This window comes from Dipodomys spectabilis, unplaced genomic scaffold (genome assembly GCF_019054845.1).
Source record: "Dipodomys spectabilis isolate Male_0828 unplaced genomic scaffold, ASM1905484v1 ptg000043l, whole genome shotgun sequence".
NCBI lineage: Eukaryota > Metazoa > Chordata > Mammalia > Rodentia > Heteromyidae > Dipodomys > Dipodomys spectabilis.
The window spans coordinates 14462206-14482160 of NW_024870720.1; the positions used below are offsets into that span (position 1 = coordinate 14462206).

The 19955-nt window shown below is 39.2% G+C and overlaps 1 protein-coding gene across 1 annotated transcript in view; it reads right to left on the reverse strand.

Annotated features, from left to right (window-relative positions):
• The window catches only part of Scfd2 (sec1 family domain containing 2), a 317132-nt gene extending 297598 nt beyond the window's left edge, over positions 1 to 19534 (reverse strand). The window contains exons 1-3 of the mRNA XM_042678232.1: positions 18561 to 19534; positions 13898 to 14066; positions 6463 to 6590 (exon numbers count right to left, since the gene is read on the reverse strand). Coding sequence (XP_042534166.1) covers positions 6463 to 6590; positions 13898 to 14066; positions 18561 to 19398 — 1135 coding nt within the window. The 5' untranslated portion in view covers positions 19399 to 19534. The remainder of the gene's footprint in view (positions 1 to 6462; positions 6591 to 13897; positions 14067 to 18560) is intronic.
• Between the last annotated feature and the right edge of the window lie 421 nt (positions 19535 to 19955).

A 19955-nucleotide genomic window follows, 5' to 3' on the forward strand; every position in this document is an offset into this window, starting at 1 on the left:
GACTCCCCAAAAAAAAAGAAAGAAAGAAAAGAAAAAGAGTAGTAAGACTTAAAAAAATAAATATGTATCTGAAAGGATTTTACTCTCTCATCAATCTTCTCATTTGTTTCACCCTGCAGATTTCCATAGACAGAGAACTAGCCACAGCACACCAATTCCAATTTGCTTCACAGTCATAATTTGCATTCTGCTCAAAGCTTTCATTTTCTTTAAACTCCAGGAAATAATATTTACTATTTTGTGAATAAATAAATTGGCAGAACTATGATTCACTCCTAGATATAACTGACTATATTCCATCACAATCAGGAAAGCCTAAAGCCACAGAAAATGCAGATGAAAAGAGCAGCAATTGTTCAAAAGTAGACACTGGAAAGAAATCAATAAGGATAAGTAAGGACTGGGGACTACTTAAATCTAGTAGTCTTGAAAATCTTTTCAGTTAAAAAAAAACAGAAACTAGACTATACTAGATTAATAAATATTAAAATAATAAAGAAATAGGCAACAAGCATGTAAAATTCTTTCAAGAAATCTAGCTATAGGTTTGGGAATGTGGTTTAGTGGTAGAGTGCTTGCCTAGCATGCATGAGGTCCTGGGTTCAATTCTTGGTACCACATAAGCAAAAAATAAATAAAATTAATAAAATGAAAAGAAAATAATCACTGTTAGAAAAAAAGAAAAGAAATCTAGCTGTAAAAAATGATGATAAATTCTTTGTTGTTGATGTTTTAAATGTCTATGTGATTTCTTTTTTCTTTTGTGTTTTTTTTCCCCTATGGTTTATCCTCTGATGTTACCATATTTGATTTTTGGACCCTGGGTATTGTATCTGAATTAGGGAAGGGAAGGGGAACAACAAAATGGAAAGACAAAAGACAAAAGGTGAACCAATTAAACAGTGATATAAGACAATATATGGAAATGAACTGTACAACTCGGAGGGGAGGGAAAATGGGAGAAAATGAGTGAAAGGGTAACAAGTTGGACAAGAAATGTACTCACTACTTTATACATGTAACTGTAACCCCTCTGCACATCACCTTGACAATAAAATAAAAATTTTTAAAAAAGGATAATAAGCTGCATGCCAGTGGCTCATCCCTGTAATCCTAGCTACTCAGAAGGCTGAGATCTGAGGATCAATGTTCGAAGCCAGCCTAGGCAAGAAAGTCCGTGAGACTTTCATCTCCAATAAACTACTCTGAAAAAGTGGGAAATAAAGCTGTGGATCAAGTGGTATAACGCTAATCCTGAGCACAAAGAGGCTCAGGGACAGCACTTAGGTCCTGAGTTCAAGGGCCCAGGACCAGCAAAAAAAAAAAAAAAAAATGAGGGCTAGGAAGGTGGCTCAGTGGTAGAGCACTTGCCTTGCATGCATAAGGCCCTGGGTTCGATTCCTCAGCACCACATAAGCAAAAAGAAAAAAGCCGGAAGTGGCACTGTGCTCAAGTGGTAGAGCGCTAGCCTTGAGCTGAAGAGCTGAGGGACAGCGCCCAGGCCTAGAGTTCAGCCCCACGACCGGAACCCCCCCCCAAAAAAATGATATCATAAAGTGATCTGTTTTGCTTCAGCTTGAATAGGTTCTAAATGCCACAAATCATAGAACAAAGTGGTGAAGCTCCCTCGACCCCAACAGTGCTCCAGAGAAAAGTTCTCTGTAAAGTGCATCCGAGTTTAGATGGACATCTTCTATTCATTTCTCCTCTGAGTGGCCACTTTGGACTTCAACAGATGGATTTCTTAGGAGCTATTTGCTTTTTACTTTCAGATCCCATTTTTCATTATGCAGCCAGTGGGGAAAATACAATTCACTTTGGGGGTTTTAAAAAAATCACTTTTCTGGAACATATCTACTTAGCTGACAATTTAATAACAAGCTCTGAGTAAGATGACATATGTTTATATGTGTAATGATAAAATGAATTCTTTTGTTTTCCCAATTAAACTTTTATCATTTTAAAAATGGGGTTTATTTCTCTTGGTGCTCAAAATGTTTTAATATGAATTTACCTTGTGCTGAGTAATTTTATATTTAAGATCTGAGGTTTCAATCATGGGATCCCTCTCACTGAATTTAAACACAAGACAATCCTCTGTCTCAAAAATACCAGAAGTCTCTATCACAGTCAGAAAAAATTTATACTTCAGAATTTACAACAGAGGATGGAAAATAGTACATAATTTAAAGTACATCTCATAGTTTTAAATGCTGCTAGAAAATGCATTCCAGCCACTTAAGACACCAGAGCATGACTTTTTAATGATAAGCTATATGATAGGCAGTTTTCACATATCAATGTCTTACTATGTTTTAAACTTCCAGGTCTTTTTATGGTTATATTGTTTGTATGTGAAAATGAGACACACAAAAAAATTCTGGCTTAGCAATACAAAACAGAAATGGGTAGTTACTCTGTGTAATCTTTTGTTAAACTGTAGTTGGCACAAGGTTTCTTCCCTCAGTTTATTTCTGGAGTCTTACAAGAAAGCAATTTTTTTAACAGTGACAACAGTAGAAAGAAAAAAGAAAAGAAAAAAGAAATAATTTCACACAATATATTAAAAGCAAAACAAAACAACCCTCATGTTTCCATATCTTGGAATTCATTTTGATTAGTATCATTTTATATGGTCATATGTACATAGCTATTGAGCTGTTGTGATCCTCTGCTAGAACTACCCTAGACATATACTAATTATTACAAATGGGGGAAACCATGGAGTCTATGTTTCTTTGGGTCTGGCTTACTTCACTTAATATGATTTTTTTCAAGTCTTTCCATTTCCTTATGAATGGGGTGATGTCATTCTTTTTGATGGAAGCATTGAATTCCATTGTGTATATATACTACATTTTCTTAATCAATATCTTTTTTTCTTTCCATATATATTTTTATTGTAAAAATACTGTACAGAGGGGTTACAGCTACATGAATAGGGTAATGAGTACATTTCCTATCAAGCATTGTTACTTCCTCCTTTGTTTTTCCCCTACCATCCCTTCTGTCCCCACCTCCCCAACTCCTTCTCCCATCTCCCCTGCCCCCCTGCAAATTGTAAAGTTTGTTTTCAACATAGTGTCTTATACATCTCATTGTTACAATGGGTCAACCTGTATCCTTATTTAAGCATTTTGTTATATCCCTTCCCCTCCCCCAATTATATACAAGATGCAGGACACCGGAATCAGATACAAGGAAAACAGGGGTTATACCATGGGGGAAGAACATACAAGAGAAACAAGAGAATCACATAGTGCATTATAAGTATGTTAAAAACAGTAGCAAGAAGAAAAAAATCACTTGTGTCCCTGTCTTGGGGTTCATTTTGCTTACCATCATCTTATCTAGTCATATGTACATAGCTTTTGACCTTTTTTTGCTTGTCCTAGACATGTACTAGTTATTGCAAATAAGGGAAACCATGGGACCTATGTTTCTTTGGTCTGGCTTTCTTCACTTAGTATAATTTTTTTCCAAGTCTTTCCATTTCCTAACAAATGGGGCGATGTCACACTGTATAATCTTTTGCTAAACTGTAGTTGGCACAAGGTTTTTTCCCTCAGTTTATTTCTGGAGTCTTACAAGAAAGCAAATTTTTTTTTTTTTTTTGGCGGTTGTAGAGTTTGAACTCTGGGCCTGGGCGCTGTCCCTTAGCTCTTCAGCTCAAGGCTTGCGCTCTACCACTTGAGCCACAGCACCACTCCTGTTTTTTTTCTGAATTTTCTGTTTATGTGGTGCTGAGGAATTGAACCTAGGGCCTAATGCATGCAAGGCAAGTACTCTACCACTGAGCTACCTTCCAAGCCCCAAGAAAGCAAATATTTTTGTCTTAAAAAAAATGTTTTCTGTGGGCTGGGAAGGTGGCTCAGCGGTAGAGTACTTGTCTTGCATGCATGAGGCCCTGGGTTCAATTCCTCAGTACCACATAAAAAAAGAAAAGAAAAAACTGGAAGAGGCACTGTGACTTAAGTGGTAGAGTACTAGCCTTGAGCAAAAATAAGCATTAGGGGCAGTGCTCAGGCCTTAAGTTCAAGCCCTAGGACTGGCCAAAAAAAAAAAGTTTTCTGGTTGACAGAAAAGTCATTTAAATTTGAATTCTTCAAAGGGTTACTCATCTTTCTTTAAATTTCTGGCTTTGCTTATTTTGAAAAAATATAGCTCTTTACAAAAGTAAAGTATATTGCTCTTTCAAGAGTCCAGCACTGAGCAATAAAAATTGATTCATGCTCTGTGATACCATTGTAAGGTTATTTTACTGAAGCACAATATAAATTATCCTTATCATCAGGACCTTTTCTGCAGTACTGCTTTTCTTCGTTTACTTTTCTTCCTCTGAATTACTTCTTGTTTCAACATATTTATGAAAAAAGAATGCTAAGAAGGTAAATATATCTTTACAAATGCATATCTAAGACTGTGGAAAAGAAAAGGAGACAGGGGGAAAAAGGTAGAAAGAAGGGAGGGAAAGAATGGGGAAAAGGACAGAACTAACAGTCAAATGCCAAAGTGGTCTCAAAACAGCAAAAACGGCAAAAGTATTTCTACAAAAAAATTTAGGACCTCTGTTATTAGTTAATACTGTGTTTACATGATTTTATAAATAGAGATCATATGATCTGGCATCAGAATACTTGCATTAAAATTTTAGGTTTGTCCATTATCAGTTCTATGGCCTTGGCAACTTAATTTTTTCTAGCTCCTTATCTGAAAAATGAGATGCATCCACGTTTGCTATCAGTCATAATATTCAATGTATCTATATGAAAGTGGAACCTGGTAAATTGAGAGGATGGGTAGGATTGGGAGAGATAGGGGAGAATAATGAAAGAGTGACATTGCTCAGGATGTATTACACCAACTGACATGTTGAATTGAAATCCCTTTGTACAACCCCTTAAAGATAAAGTTTATGCTTCTATATTTTTCACACAGAAAATGAACAAAATAAATAAATAAATGAGTAAATAAATGTGCCTGGCACCAATGGCTCACACCTGTAAGCCTATCTACTCAGAATCTGAGATCTGAGGATCACAGTTCAAAGCCAGCCCAGGGGAGAGTCCTTGAGACTCTTATCTCAAATAACCACCAAAAATAAAGGTGGAGCTGTGGCTGAAGTTGTAGGTCACTAGCCTTGAGCACAAAAGCTCAAGAGACAGCAGCCAAGCCCTGAAACCAAAAATAAAATAAACACATGTAGAGAGTCAGACCTACTACTTTAAAAATACTCGGCAAATGTTATTTTCACTTTTCTTATCATCAGTATGTTCCTTAAGGCTGTCATAGATAGATAGATAGATAGATAGCCATCTAATTACACTAAAGTCGAGATATTATTTTCATGTTGCGACCCTGTTATCCTTTCCTCCTAGCTCATTCATATTGATCTAAATTAACAGTGTACTCTATTTCAACTTGATAGCTTAGATTTTGTGCCTATAACTATTCAAGAACTTGGGCTATGAATCACAATAGAAAAATAATGTTCCTATCCACTAAAATAAGCTTTATTAAGTACTATAAAGAGCAGATTATAAGAGAAATTTTACTAGAGAAATAACTTTTGCAAATTTCCAGAGATAAATTCAATCTATTAATCAGATTCAATAATCATAATTAAGTTTTTCCATATTTAAATTATTTAACATATTTTTTAAACAAGAGTACAAAGTGAATAAAATGAGAAAATCCCCTGTTGAAAGGAACACTCATGTGATTGGACACTTAGCAGGCTACCACACATCTGAGTGGCCAGGTCAGAGCCTGTCTGTTTGTCCAGTGACTTTTTAAATACAATAGTTCAGGGCTGAGAAAGTAGCTTAGTGGTAGAATGCTTGCCTAGCATGCATGAAGCCCTGGGTTCGAGTCCTCAGTACAGAAAAAGCTAAAAGTGGCACTGTGGCTCAAGTGGTAGAGTGCTAGCCTTGAGCAAAAAGAAGCTCAGGGACAGACCCTGAGTTCAAGCTCCACAACTAGCAAAATAAGTAAAAAAATATAATAGTTCATTCATTAAATCAAAAGCATTTTCATTTACTATAAAGGGAAAATTGAGAGTACAGGTATTCCTAGGTAAAGGAAGAAACTAAAGAAATGCCTTTAATTCCAATGCTTGAAGGACAAAGACAAGAAAGTCACGAGTTTGAGGATAGCCTAAAAATCCTGTCTCAAAAAACGCCACCCCACCAAAAACAGAAAGATAGACTGACAGAAAGAGAAAAGGGGGTGGGGGCGGGAACAGGGAATAGAAAAGACCAAAGAAGTGTCTTTACAAGGAAGAACTCTCCTAGCGTTCTCAACTTGAGTCTAAGAAAGTTGTTGAGTCCCAGAGCAGTGCTTGCATTGTCCTCTATTCTACCTAGATTCCATGTTGGCTGGTTTGGCCTGCTGCTCAGAGCAGGCTTAAGCAAGCATCCTGAGGGCTTAGGGTCATGGTCTAGGGGAAAAGGACAGGCTTACCCATACTCATTTTGATGGGCAGGTTTTCTCTGCTTGCTGCTTCCACCAGATGCCTCCGAACTTCCATCACTGCTTCCTTGTGCTTGGTATTCAGTAAAGCTTCCCACAGAGCTCTGGCTGCTGGGTCACTGCATAAAAGTCACAAAAGAGCTTTAGATTTAATTTCTACTGGAAAATTGAAGGGGTTAAAAAATTACATATCAGGGGCTGGGAAGGTGGCTCAGTGGTAGAGTGCTTGCCTTGCATGCATGAGGCCCTGGGTTCGATTCCTCAGCACCACATAAGCAGAAAAAGCCAGCAGTGGTGTTGTGGCTCAAGTGGTAGAGTGCTAGCCTTGTGCTGAAGAGCTGAGGGACAGCACCCAGGCCCAGAGTTCAGGCCCCACAACCGACAAAAAAAAAAAAAATTACATATCTTTTTTGAGCATTAATATGGTATGTGCCATTAATAGGTTTGATAGATTCAAGTGATTGGCTGTTAGAGTAATATGTTTTGGAATCCAAAATTAAATATATGGATTAAATTATTTGTTAGTATTTATATGCAGCATATAACAACTTGAGTCAAAATACTTATCTGAGAAAGAAATCAGTAATGAGAATCTCCGTTCAAAACTTATTCATAGGCTTCCTAATTCACAGGCTTCCCAGTGAATGAAAATCAGAATTTGCCCTAAGTAATTGTGGCTTGAAGTGTTCCACTTTGGACCTTAGGTTGGAAGGATGGCACTTACAGAAGCCTTTACAATAAACCATTGATAACAGCCCAGCGCACTGTATTATGCAGTCTCATCTGGGTTCATGTCTCCAATGGCTCTCTGTCTCGCTCAACACGCAAAGTCCAAATTATAAATAGTGTTCTTCCTGGAAGATCTCTGCCATGTAGCCAAATATACGCATTTGGAATAACATTTCAAAACTGAATATAAAGAAACAAGGGTGACTTCTGTTCTTTTCTCAGAACGTCTTTTCCTACTTAAAGCTTCACTAACTCTTCTATGCTAGTAGAAGCTAGCAATATATTTTTAACTTAGTTTTGAAAGCTATACCAATTAAAATATTAATTTACCTTGAATATTATATCCATTAGGATACATCTTTGAAGTTTTAATTTGACTTGGGACAATGAAATTTTGTGTTTTTGTATTCAGTGTAGTGTTTGACATGTAATAACTTTTAAATAGTAGCTTTTATATTATCTCTTTTCAATGAACTCTAGTATGGTCAAAACTGTCATCATTATAACTGTTTTTAGTTTGTTTTTGGTAGGTTATGGATCTTGAATTCAGGAACTGGGCACTGTCCCTGAGCTTTTGCTCAAGGTTAGCACTCTACCACTTGAGCCACCGTGCCACTTCCAGCATTTTTTATGTGGTACTGAGGACTCGAACCTAGGGCTTCATGCACACTAGGCAAGCACTCAACTGCTAAGCCACATTCCCAGCCCAATAACTCTTTGATAATTAATCTTCAGTCAACTTGACTGAATTAAGATAGACACTTAGAAAATTAGTTAAGCAAATCTGGGCACACGTGGCTCATGCTTATATTAGCTACTTTGGAATCTGAAATTTGAGGATTGTGGTTCAGAGATAGCACAGGCAGATAAATACAAGAGAATTGTCTCTCCAAAAAGCCAGAAGTAGAGGTGTGACTCAAGTAGTTGAGCACCAGCCATGAGCAAAAAAGCTGAGAGAAAGTGTAGTTCAAGCCTCAGTAATAGCACTGAAAAGATTATTGATAAAGAATACTCATAGGTGTGTCTGTGAGGGTAATTCCAGATTATCCACTTGTAGGTCAGGGAACTGATGGGCCTTGGATAGAACAACAAAGACTATTCTCTCCAATTAACCACCAAAAAGTCAGAAGTCAGACTGTGGCTTAAGGGGTAGAGCATTAGGCTTGAACAAAAAAGCTCAGGGACAGAGTCCAGGCCCTGAGTTCAAGCCCAAGAAATGGCAAAAAACAAAAAAATCTTAATTTTCAAGCATTACACACACGCACGCACACACACACACACACACACACACACACACACACACACACACACACAATTTATATAACTAAAAAGACAAAAAAGAAGTCTAACTTGCCTAGGGGCTTTATCTCCAATCTAACTTATATTTGATGTTAGAAAAGAAAAGAAAAATATCCTCTAGTTATTTGATGACTTATAAAAATGAGAAAACACAAAACCACTTGCCTAGCATCTCATTATTTTTTGAAAAAGAAATTTGAAAAAGAAATGTACTCATTACCCGACTTATGTAACTGTAAACCCTCTGTATATCACCTTTATAATAATAAAAATTTTATAATAATAAAATTAAAAATACACATGAAACATTCTCAAGCTAACCAAATATCAAGATCTAAAGCAAGTATTAATAAACAAGAACTGAATTTTTTAAGTGTGAAAAGGAGCTCAATGTAGCTCTGCAGGTGCCAATGAGTTGTCTGATGCGACATTAGGATTTTATAGCCACATATAAGAAACCTCATTATTTTCATTCATTGAACACTCAAATCTCATCGATAGTATGACTATGTTATTGAATAGCAATTTCCCACAATATGTATCATTGACCTATTTTTTAGTTGAGAAAAGAGATTCCCAAAGAGATTAAATAACATGCCCAAATTATATAGCCAATGACTCAAGGGCCTGTAAACTCCAACGTCCATTTATTAACCATGATTACCCTATTTTGTTCAGTGAAAGACCTGAACTAGAATGCCAATAACTGAAGTTCCTTGGGTCCCTAAAAAAATACATTTATAAGGCTTACATTATGTTTCGTTGTTCTAAGTTCACATGAATAAATTTGATTAGCTTTCTAAAGCCTATAAAAACATCAGTGAACAGCTCATGTTACTATTTCTTTTATTAAAACCCTTTTTCTTTTTTACAAATCCAGTAACAATAATAAAAACTAACAAAAGAAAATGTCCAATAGCTTGTGTAATATAACTTAAACAATTTTCTACTTTCTTCTTATATTTAACATCATATTTTTCAGAGATAAACATGAAATTTTATAGACGCTGAACATAATTTTATTTGTTACAATAGAATCTTTGAAGTATACAATGAAAATGTAGAATAGACCTATGAAAAGATCTATTGTGCTACCATGAAATTCAATTCATTTCTATATTTATTGTCAATAACTACATTAATGCTAAATATATACTAATATGTACATATATAAACTGATTATCTTGTATCCTTAACAAATGAAACTATTTTGACAAATTATCATGCTTAATAAATACAAACTGAGATAACATCCAAGATGCATTGAAATTTGACTTATGGAATTATAACCTCTTTATATAACTACATTATGATAATAATAATGACAATAAAATAGTACAAACCAATAATTATAACATTCTAAAAATAGATTTTTTGAGTCTCTCAAGAGACTCTACATAGGAAGACATGATCCTCTCAGTTCACTGCTGGTTGTTTACTCACTAGAATTACTCAGCTTTGACTATCAATGAAATCTTAGAAGCTACTACAGTTTGGAATGTTTGAAATCAAATGCCATCCACTAGAAACAAACAGGAAATATTTGTCACCAACTAAAATACAAAGAAGATAGCATTAATTTTGAAAAGATGGCTGAATGGTGCATCATAGTGCTAATTCAGTTGAGTAAGATTCAGGATGAAATGTGAATGCATATCATTATTTGTGACTAAACTCCTCAGAATGGGAAATAGTTGCTTTATGGCATGCACAGGAAGCTAAGTTTACTCAGGACTTCCACAGTCATAATATTACAACAGAAATACAATAATCACAACAATGCACCTAATTTTAAACAGATCAGACATGAAGCTGAGTCATAGTTTTTCACATCAGGAAATAATAACTTCCATCAGTGTACACTTAATAAGGTAGGTTGCTTAAATTATAGAAGCTTTATCATCTTTTGACTGCCTTTTGGGGGAGGGGGAACAGACCAAGACTCGAACTCAGAGTCTCACATTCCTACTTACCTTTTTCCCTTAAACCTAGAGTTTTACCACTTGAGCCATGCCTCCAGCTAGCATTTTTTTGTCCATCATGGGACTTGAACTCTGGGCCTGTGTGCTGTCCCTCAGCTCTTCAGCTCAAGGCCAGAGCTCTACTTGAGCCCCAGTGCCACTTCCAGTTTTCTAGTGGTTTATTTGAGATAGAGTCTCACGGACTTTCCTGTCCTGGCTGGCTTTGAATCCTGATCTTCAGATTTCAGCCTCCTGAGTTACTAGGATTACAGGCATGGACCACCGATGCCCAGCTTCCAGTCAGCATTTTTGCCATTTGGAGATGGAGTCTCTTGGACTTTCCCACCCAGTCTAGTATTGATCTGAAATCCTCAGACCTCAGCCTTCTGGGTAGGTAGGATTATAAACATAAACCACCACTGCTGGCTTTTTTCAAAAATCACTTTACCTTTAGTAACTTTATCCATTAACTTTTCATTTCAATGAAAGATAAAGCAGTGTGGATACAGGGTGTGTGGACTAGAACCCTGGTTGCCTTCCTCCTTTCTTTCAAGATATAAGCACTTTATGTGGTCTGGGCATTCAGTGAGAAGCCTCCAGTGCCCTGCCATGGGGAGTGGCCATCTAGTAGAGAAACTAGGATCAAGTGCATTCCTGCAGGGTGACAACAGCATTCCAGAACAGTATAGTACCTGACCTGATCTAAGTGTAGGGTGAAGGTCAAAAAGTGTTTGACATGTGCCCTGAGGCCTGAAAATGAGAGGAATTAGCACAAAGACAAAGGAGGGGACCCTAGGACAAGATATATTCCCCAAGGATATGTCCTCAACGACTTAACTTCCTCCAACTCAGCCCATCTTTGAGTATGCCCAACAATGCCATCAAATTATAAACTTATCAGTGAGCCTTCATGATCCTATCTTTTCCCAGGAGCTATTAACATAAAAGCCTTTTAGGAGATACTTAGAATCCAAACATAACCTCACATACCGCTCTCTTTCTCTCTTTTTCTAGTCCTGGGGCTTGAACTCAGGGCCTGGGCACTATCCCTGAGCTTTTTTGCTGAAGGCTAGCACTCAACCACTTGAGCCACAACGCCACCTCTGACTTTTTTTGTTTTGGTTGTACTGAGGAATTGAACCCAGAGATTCATGCATACTAGGCAAGCACTCTACCACTAAGCCACTTTCCCAGCCTTCACGTCTGTTTTTCTACCAATGATGTGTCACCCAAATTGACTTCTTGGGATTTCAGATCTCAACTGTTTTGGGCCTAATCATGCTTTCTTTCATGACTAAAACCATCTCTGGCTTAGTTTATTCTCCTTCAAGCTTTGTTCCAAGGAAACATAACTTTACACTGCTGATTCAAATCATTTCACAGCCAGCCATTGACCCAGTGTGATACTATTAGAAGGCAGAGAAAAGGAAAACTCAGAAAAATGTCCCAAAGCAAGAATACCAGCAAAAGTTAGCAGAGAAACTATAAACAGAGCTGAAGGACAATTTAGGCTTGCTGCTTTTGGACATATGTACTCTTTTCTATACAACATAAAATTTAGAAGCACCCAAATGGAGATTCTGATTGGATAACTATTGAGAAGTTCAATTTTCAGACTGACTGTTTTTACTTGGCACTAATCACCAACCTAATTAAGAACTGCAATCACATCTTGTCATTCAAATATAATAAGTCTTTCCATTCCTTTTTCATTTTAGCTAACTTCAGAGAGTTGTTGGCTTTGTTTAAAAGAGCCATAGTTTCCATTTAAATTACAAATCCCAAAGCCACAATGACCCAGAGTTCAGTCTTCTCACAACAGATACCATAAACCATTTAAAATTTTCAATATGGAAAAGATTTTGGGGCTTTGAATGCACATTCCTTAACAAACAAATACTATAACAGAGTAGCAATATGTCAGTAATTACAGACAAAGAACCTCCTTTTTTAATATGTAATTTTAAAAGAACTGTGTAAAAGGTATTTAAATTAAGAAATGCAAGCTGGGCACCAGTGGCTCACCCTGGTAATCCTGCAAGAAAGTTCATGAGACTCTTATCTCCAATAAAAAAGCTGAAAGTATCGCTGTGGCTCAAGTGGTAGAGCATTAGCCTTGAACACAAAGAGGCTCAGGGATATTGCCCACGTCCAGAGTTCAAGCCCCAGGACCAGAAAAAAATGCTAGGATATCTTGGGTGTATTGAATAAATTTTAAATTTCTTAATGGTTACTTTTATATCTAATTTTCAAAGAATAATCTACAAACTATTAATTCTTTTACAAAAGTGTAATTGGGTGGAGGTATGACTCGCTTGGTAGACGCGCTAGCCAGTGAGTGAAAAATTCAGGTACCAAGTTTCAGTTTCAGATCAAAATAAATAAATAAAACTGTAACAGAGTCTGGATGATATTTTTTAAAAATTCCTCAATGAAGTTAAATTAGCAAGTTATTCTGAGAAGATACAGGCCCTGTTCCTTTCCAAATTGCAATATTTACTTGAAAAGTATAAAACAGCAGGTCAAAGTGGGGAGATGCCCACAGGCACTGGATGTTACTTTCTTCCTTCTCACTGACAGAGACGGTGAAGTTCATTTGGGTTAGAGTATACATAGACTAGGACTACAGATGTAGCTCTGTATACAGCACTTGCCTAGAATTTACAAGGTCCTTAGTTGCATCCCCAGTACCAAAACAACATGAACAACCAAAACATAGACATTTCTTCAGGAACTTAGTGAAAGAATAAGATATCCCACTCTCTCTCTTTTTCTCTCTTTCTCTCTCTTTCTTTCTCTCTCTCTCCATGCCTTTTGCAGTTTCATCACCACTCATCTATTCAGCATATGTCTCTTGTATGCCAGGTACTCTTCTAGGCAATGCAATACAACAGTGAATGAAACTGGCAAATAGCCTGCTTTCATGGAACTCTCTAGTGGAAAGTTTACTTCATAGCAATCTAGTAGAGAAAGAAACCACAATATAGCATAAATAACTATATTAAAAAGTAAGACATGAAGCCAGGTGCCAGTTGCTTATGCTTGTAATTCTAGCTTTTCAGGAGGCTGAGATCTGAGGATCATACTTCGAAGCCAGCCTAGGAAATGAAGCCCACAAGACTCTTATTTCCAATTAACTGCCAAAACAGCCAGAATTGGAGTGGTAGCTCCAGTGGTAGGGTGCTAGCCTTGAGCACAAAAGCTCAGGGACAGTGCCCAGGCCCTGAATTCAAGCCCCATGACCAGCCAAAAAAAGAAAATAAGAAGAAAGATATGAAAAGAACTACCCAGTAGCTGGTATTACAGACATATGCCACACTTGGTCTTTATGTATCTTTTTTACACAGATAATCCATCTAGAATAAGAAAAAGAGGAGGAAGACAACGAGAGAGAGAGAGAGAGAGAGAGAGAGAGAGAGAGAATCTCTATGCCTTACTTAGATTGAGCGAGACAGCCTGATGCAACCACATTCTGATTATCATCCTCAGCCTGGAGTGCTGTGAGCTCCACCATGTTGACCATCACATCATTTGTATGGCCTGGAAGCTGCGGGAGCACTGAAATAATCTTCTCCACTAAGCTGTCTCCATGGTGTCCAACTGCTCCTGTTTAAGCAGATGAGCAAATGTAAAATGTAAATTCACAAATTGGAAGGAAAAAGTTAACTTGAAAAATGCTTTATACACTATACCTTCTATCAAAATAACACATTTTTAGTTTCTGTTACACAAATCTAGCATTTAGTGCTTTGTTTACAATTTTTTTGGGGGGGGTCCAGTTGTGGGGCCTGAACTCTGGGCCTGGGCGCTGTCCCTCAGCTCTTCAGCTCAAGGTTAGCACTCTACCACTTGAGCCACAACGCCACTTCTGGCTTTTTTCTTTTTGCTTATGTGGTGCTGAGGAATCGAACCCAGGGCCTCATGCATGCAAGGCAAGTGCTCTACCACTGAGCCACCTTCCCAGCCCCTGTTTACAATTATTTAGTCATGTGTCTTGTGGGGTGGAATTAATGCTCCATGAGGACAAGTTCACATCTGTTCTGGTTAACGCATATAGCCAGCACTAGTTCAGTGCCTACATATATATTTGCTTATTACCACTCTATTATAGTCAATCTATTAAACAGTATCATAGGATACCATCTTGAAATTATACTTTCGTGATAAAGACATAAAGACCCAGAAGAGCTTAGGACCTGAGTAAAAACAGCAATCTTTCTTACACATTAACTGTACATTATAATGGCAAAGGTCCCATTTGTCAACCTCATACCCGCCCCCCACGTGCACCACAAAAATTAGAGCCACAGGGCTCTTATTGAGTATTTGTTGGATAAGAATAAGTGAAAAAAGATCATGGTCTACAACAACAGCAAACATGTATTGAATGTTTTCTAAGCACCATGTACTGTTTGAGGAACATAACATGCATCAATTCTATTAACAATGAATAACGATCTCTAATTAAAATTCAAGAGTCACGGGGCATCGATGGCTCGCGCCAGTAATCCTAGCTACTCAGGAGGCTGTGATCTGAGGATCGTGGTTCAAATCCAGACCAGGCAGGAAATTCCATGAGACCCTTTTTTTTTTTCTTTTGCGGGGGGGGGGGGGGGGGGGTCCGGTTGTGGGGCCTGAACTCTGGGCCTGGGTGCTGTCCCTCAGCTCTTCAGCTCAAGGCTAGCGCTCTACCACTTGAGCCACAGCGCCACTTCCGGCTTTTTTCTTTTTGCTTATGTAGTGTTGAGGAATCGAACCCAGGGCCTCAGGCATGCAAGGCAAGTGCTCTACTACTGAGCCACCTTCCCAGCTCCATGAGACTCTTATCTCCAATAAATCACTCCAAAAAATGGAAGTGGTGCTGTGGCTCAAGTGGTAGAGGGCTCATCTTGAGCTGAATTGCTGTGGAACAGTGCCCAGGCCCAGAGTTCAAGCCCCATGACCAAAAAAAAAAAAAAAGACTAGTAATACAATTCAATGTTTCTTCCATGAAATTTGGTTATAGCTCCAGAAGTAATCACTGCATGGGAGAATTGTTCCAATGAGTGAAAACTAACCATATCTACCTATTTTTAAGACCCTGTTCACTAGCCGGCACCGGTGGCTCATGCCTGTAAACTTAGCAACTCAGGAGGCTGAGATCTGAGGATCATGGCTCAAAGGCAGCCTAGGCAGGAAAGGCCATGAGACTTTTATCTCCAATAAACCATCAGAAAACTGGAAGTGGCCCTGCAGCTCAAGTGATAGAGCAATCGCCTTGAGCTGAAGAGCTGAGGGACAGCGCCTAGGCCCAGAGTTCAAGCCCCATGACTGACAACAACAAAAAAAAATCACTAAAAAATTAATAATGGGATGACAACAACAAAATCTTAGAAACCATTAGAAAAACTTTTGTGTTGACTTCAATGAATGTCTGCTTTTAAATACCGTACACAGTGAGGTACTGAGTACATTTTTTTTTTTTTGGTCCAGTCATGGGGCCTGAACTCTGGGCCTGGGCACTGTCCCTCAGCTCTTCAGCTCAAGGCTAGCACTCTACCACTTGAGCCACAGCGCCACTTCCGGCTTTTTTCTTTTTGCTTATGTGGTGCTGAGGAATCAAACCCAGGGCCTCAGGCATGCAAGGCAAGCGCTCTACCACTCAGCCACCTTCCCAGCCCTGAATGTCTGCTTTTAATACATTTATTTATCCATTCATTCAATAAATATTTACTGAAAATTGAAAACAGTTTTTCAAGGTACTCTTTTAGTGCAAGTTATTAAACACAAAACTGAACAAAATAAAGATCCCCCTCCTCTACACATGTAAGCTGCCATTCATGTGGAAGGAGATGGACAATAATTAGTAGTGTCAGATAGTGGGGGTGGGGGGGGGAAAGCAATGACAAAACAGTGAAATGCTTACAGAGTGTAAAGACAGTGGTCAGGGAAAGGGCTCTAGAAACAAGGCATCATCTGAGAAGAAATTCAAAGGAAAGGTGGGAGAAAATCAAGTTGATATCTGGAAGAACAATCCAGAAAGAGCCACAGAGGAATTTCAAAATCTCCAAGACTGACCATGTCTTAGCAGTGACAAGGTGGCTAGTGTGTCAGGGGAGAACAGAGGCAAAGGCAGGTCATGTGTGGCCTTAAAAATAATTATTAGAAGCCGGGCGCTGGTGGCTCACACCTGTAATCCTAGCTACTCAGGAGGCTGAGATCTGAGGATCGCGGTTCAAAGCCAGCCCGGGCAGGAGAGACCGTGAGACTCCTATCTCCAATAAACCACCAGAAAACCGGAAGTGGCGCTGTAGCTCAAGTGGTAGAGCGCTCCCCTTGAGCTGAAGAGCTAAGGAACAGTGCCTAGGCCAGAGTTCAAGCCCCACAACAGACCAAAAAAAAAAAAAAATTATTAGAGCCAGGCACCAGTGGCTCATGCCTGTAATCTTAGCTACTCATGAGGTTGAGATCTGAGATAATGGTTCAAAGCCAGCCTGGGCAGGAAAAGCTGTGAGACTCTTATCTCCAAAAACTACTAGCAAACCAGAAGTGGCACTATGCTCACGTGGTAGAGCTCTCACCTTGAGCAGAAGAGCTCAGAGATAGCACCCAGGCCCAGAGTTCAAGCCCATGACTGATAAATAAATAAATACTATCTAAGTGAATTCCAGGAAATGAAAACATGGGGGTTTGGTTGGTAGTAGTGGTGGTGATGATGATGTTTGATTTTGCTTTTGCTTTTGAGTCTTTTCTCTTGTGGAGGCAAAGAAAATACAGAAAGGGAGAAGAAGGGAAGGGTGAACAAATGCAGTCATGGCATTCAGTATACACTGTGTGGAAAATGAACTGTGCAAAGTGTGGGCAGAAAAGGGGGAGGGGGAGGGAGGAGGAGAGGGAACTGGAGAAAAGTGAAAGAAAGGGTGACAAAGTCCAAAAAGAAATGTACTCATTACTCAATGTATGAAATGGAAACCCCTTTATACAACACCTCAATAATAATAAAAATTATTTTTACTTATATATTGAAGTCTTTGCCCTTATAACAATAAAAACAGATTCAGAACAAGAACAACAGCAACAAAAAGAAATAGTAGTTAAACCAGTATATGCTGTTTATTCAGACAACAAACATATTCAACTGGCATCTTTTTCTTTACTCTTCTAAGATGTCTATGATATTGTCTATGATGATGTCAAAGTGACAGACAAGACACCTGATATTTCCAAGTACATAATTAAGTTTATACTTCAGTACTATCATTTAGCCTACTTCCTACTTTATAATCTTAAAATAAATCTTACCTAGGTAAAAAATTCAAATACACCTGTTGTATTATTTAGAACATCATATAACATTTTCTTCTGAATTGCCAAAGGAATTGATTACCAGTATCAGCATTCGGATTATTCTTACTGACCTTCAATGTTGCTAGCTTATATTATTATACTACCATTATAGAACAATAAAATTGACCACTGAAAATAAATGTACATATCAAAAATTTCTTCACCTTTTTAAAGGATTACATTTGTTAGATTACCACATTTCATGAATGAGCACTAATAATAAATCGATAAACATCTGAAAATGTTTTCTATAATTCTCTGGTAATATGTAATGTCAAGTTCACTTTTTAAAACCCATTTAAAGGAAACTAAACCATAACTATTTGTGATAATTTCATGTCTCATGATAACATCTTTCCAATAAACTATAATCTGTCTTAGGCAGATTCTTGTATTAATATCAGTACACTTCTAAAAGGTTCCAAGATAGGCAGTTCTTTTCAATGATGAGGTTAATTGCACTTTTCTAATTTCTTAGATAAGATGTAGCTGTTTTAATAAGGTAACACACATTGAAGTCCTATCTACTAGTTACACATTTAACAGATTGTGTTGTAATTCCTTATCTACTTATCAATTTCTTCTACCCCTCCAAAGACTAAATTAAACTCACTCTAAATTTTAAACTCTGTGAGATTAGTTACTTTGTTTAGTAGGCCATAGCCTTATCCTCAATCCGACATATTGTAAACGGCTAATGAAACAGATACACAATCAGTAAAAGGCCAGCACCTTGGAGAGTGGTTTGAAGCCCTTCTAGCCCTGGTCTCTTACCTGTGAGATCCAGAGTTCTGTCCACAAAGACCATGGATGCCCTGCCCGTAGCAGTCTTCCTCCTATTCTTCGCAGGAGCATAACTGGCCATGTCTGCAGCGATAATACGACTGAGAGAACCCACAGCAAAACATTCTTCTCGTACCCCTAGATGCTCACATAAAGAACTGAGGCCTGATACCAGGCATCTTATCTGCAGCAGCAGTTCTGGGGTCAGAGCAGTGGCATCCACCTCACCCAGGCTGCCCAGCTTCCTCTTGTCCGGTCGGGCACTATTAAGGAGATGCACATCCTGTGGTAGTAGTGGGAAAAGGGTAGCAAAGGCTGGAGTCAAGGCAAGGTGGGGAGCAGCAGGGGCGAGCAACAAGGGGACATGAAGCACCTCGGCCGTGTAGTTCATGTTGCCCATCCACTCACACAGCTTCTCCTCCAGCTGCTCGAACACCGGCTGCTGCCCTTCTAATTCGGCCGCTGCTGCCGCTGGCACATGATTAGCGGTGAGGTGAACGGCGTGGCTCACTGCCGTGACCACCACACAGTACTGAAAATGACTGCGGCGGACGATGTCTCGGAGAGTTTCCACCGTGCGACCTTTCAGCAGGCAGCTCAACACGAACACCGCCTTAGGCTGCTCGGCCCCGCCACCAACTGCGTCGCGTTCGAACTCCCGCAGGTGACAGGCCGGACCCCCCACCACCTCCAAGAGCCGCGGGTAACCGCACCCCCAGTGCAGGCTCTCCGCGCAGGCGGCGTCTAGGTAGACCACAGCCCGCTTGGCCTTGGCCAGCACCTGCTCCCAGCCTTGCTGGGTAAAGGACAGCACGCTCGGGACGCTCATGGCTCCGGACCCACAGCGTCCAGAAACTCGGGTGCAGAACTTCTGTCAGAACTCACCACTTCCGGAAAGTGAAGTTTTTTTTTTTCCCGGGGACTTTGACAGTCAACACCATACACGTGGTCGAGTCTCTGACGCGCCACCCTGGCCGCGCACAGTGATGACGCAAACGGCTCGCTGATTGGCCGGTGAGAAGCTCGGGTTGGAGGGAAGCTAGTCAGGGCTGGGAACGTGTAGTGGGCGGGGCTTCGTGTCTCAGGGTTTCCTGCCAGGTGCGAAAGTTTGTAGAAAATTGCTGACCGGCTTTTCAGCTCATCCCTCTGGTTACCTTTCCTCACTCTCTGAAAAACTCGGGAATAACAATAAAACCTGATCTTCAGCTTGTGGCTCACTCCTGTAGTCCTAGCTACTCAGGGAAACGGGGATCTGAGGATCACAGTTCAAAGCCTGCCCTGGCAGGAAAGCCCTTGATACTCTGATCTCCAATTAACCACTAAAAAGCCAGAGTATAAAAGCCTTGAGTACAAAAGCTCAGGGATAGCGTCAGACCCTGAATTCAA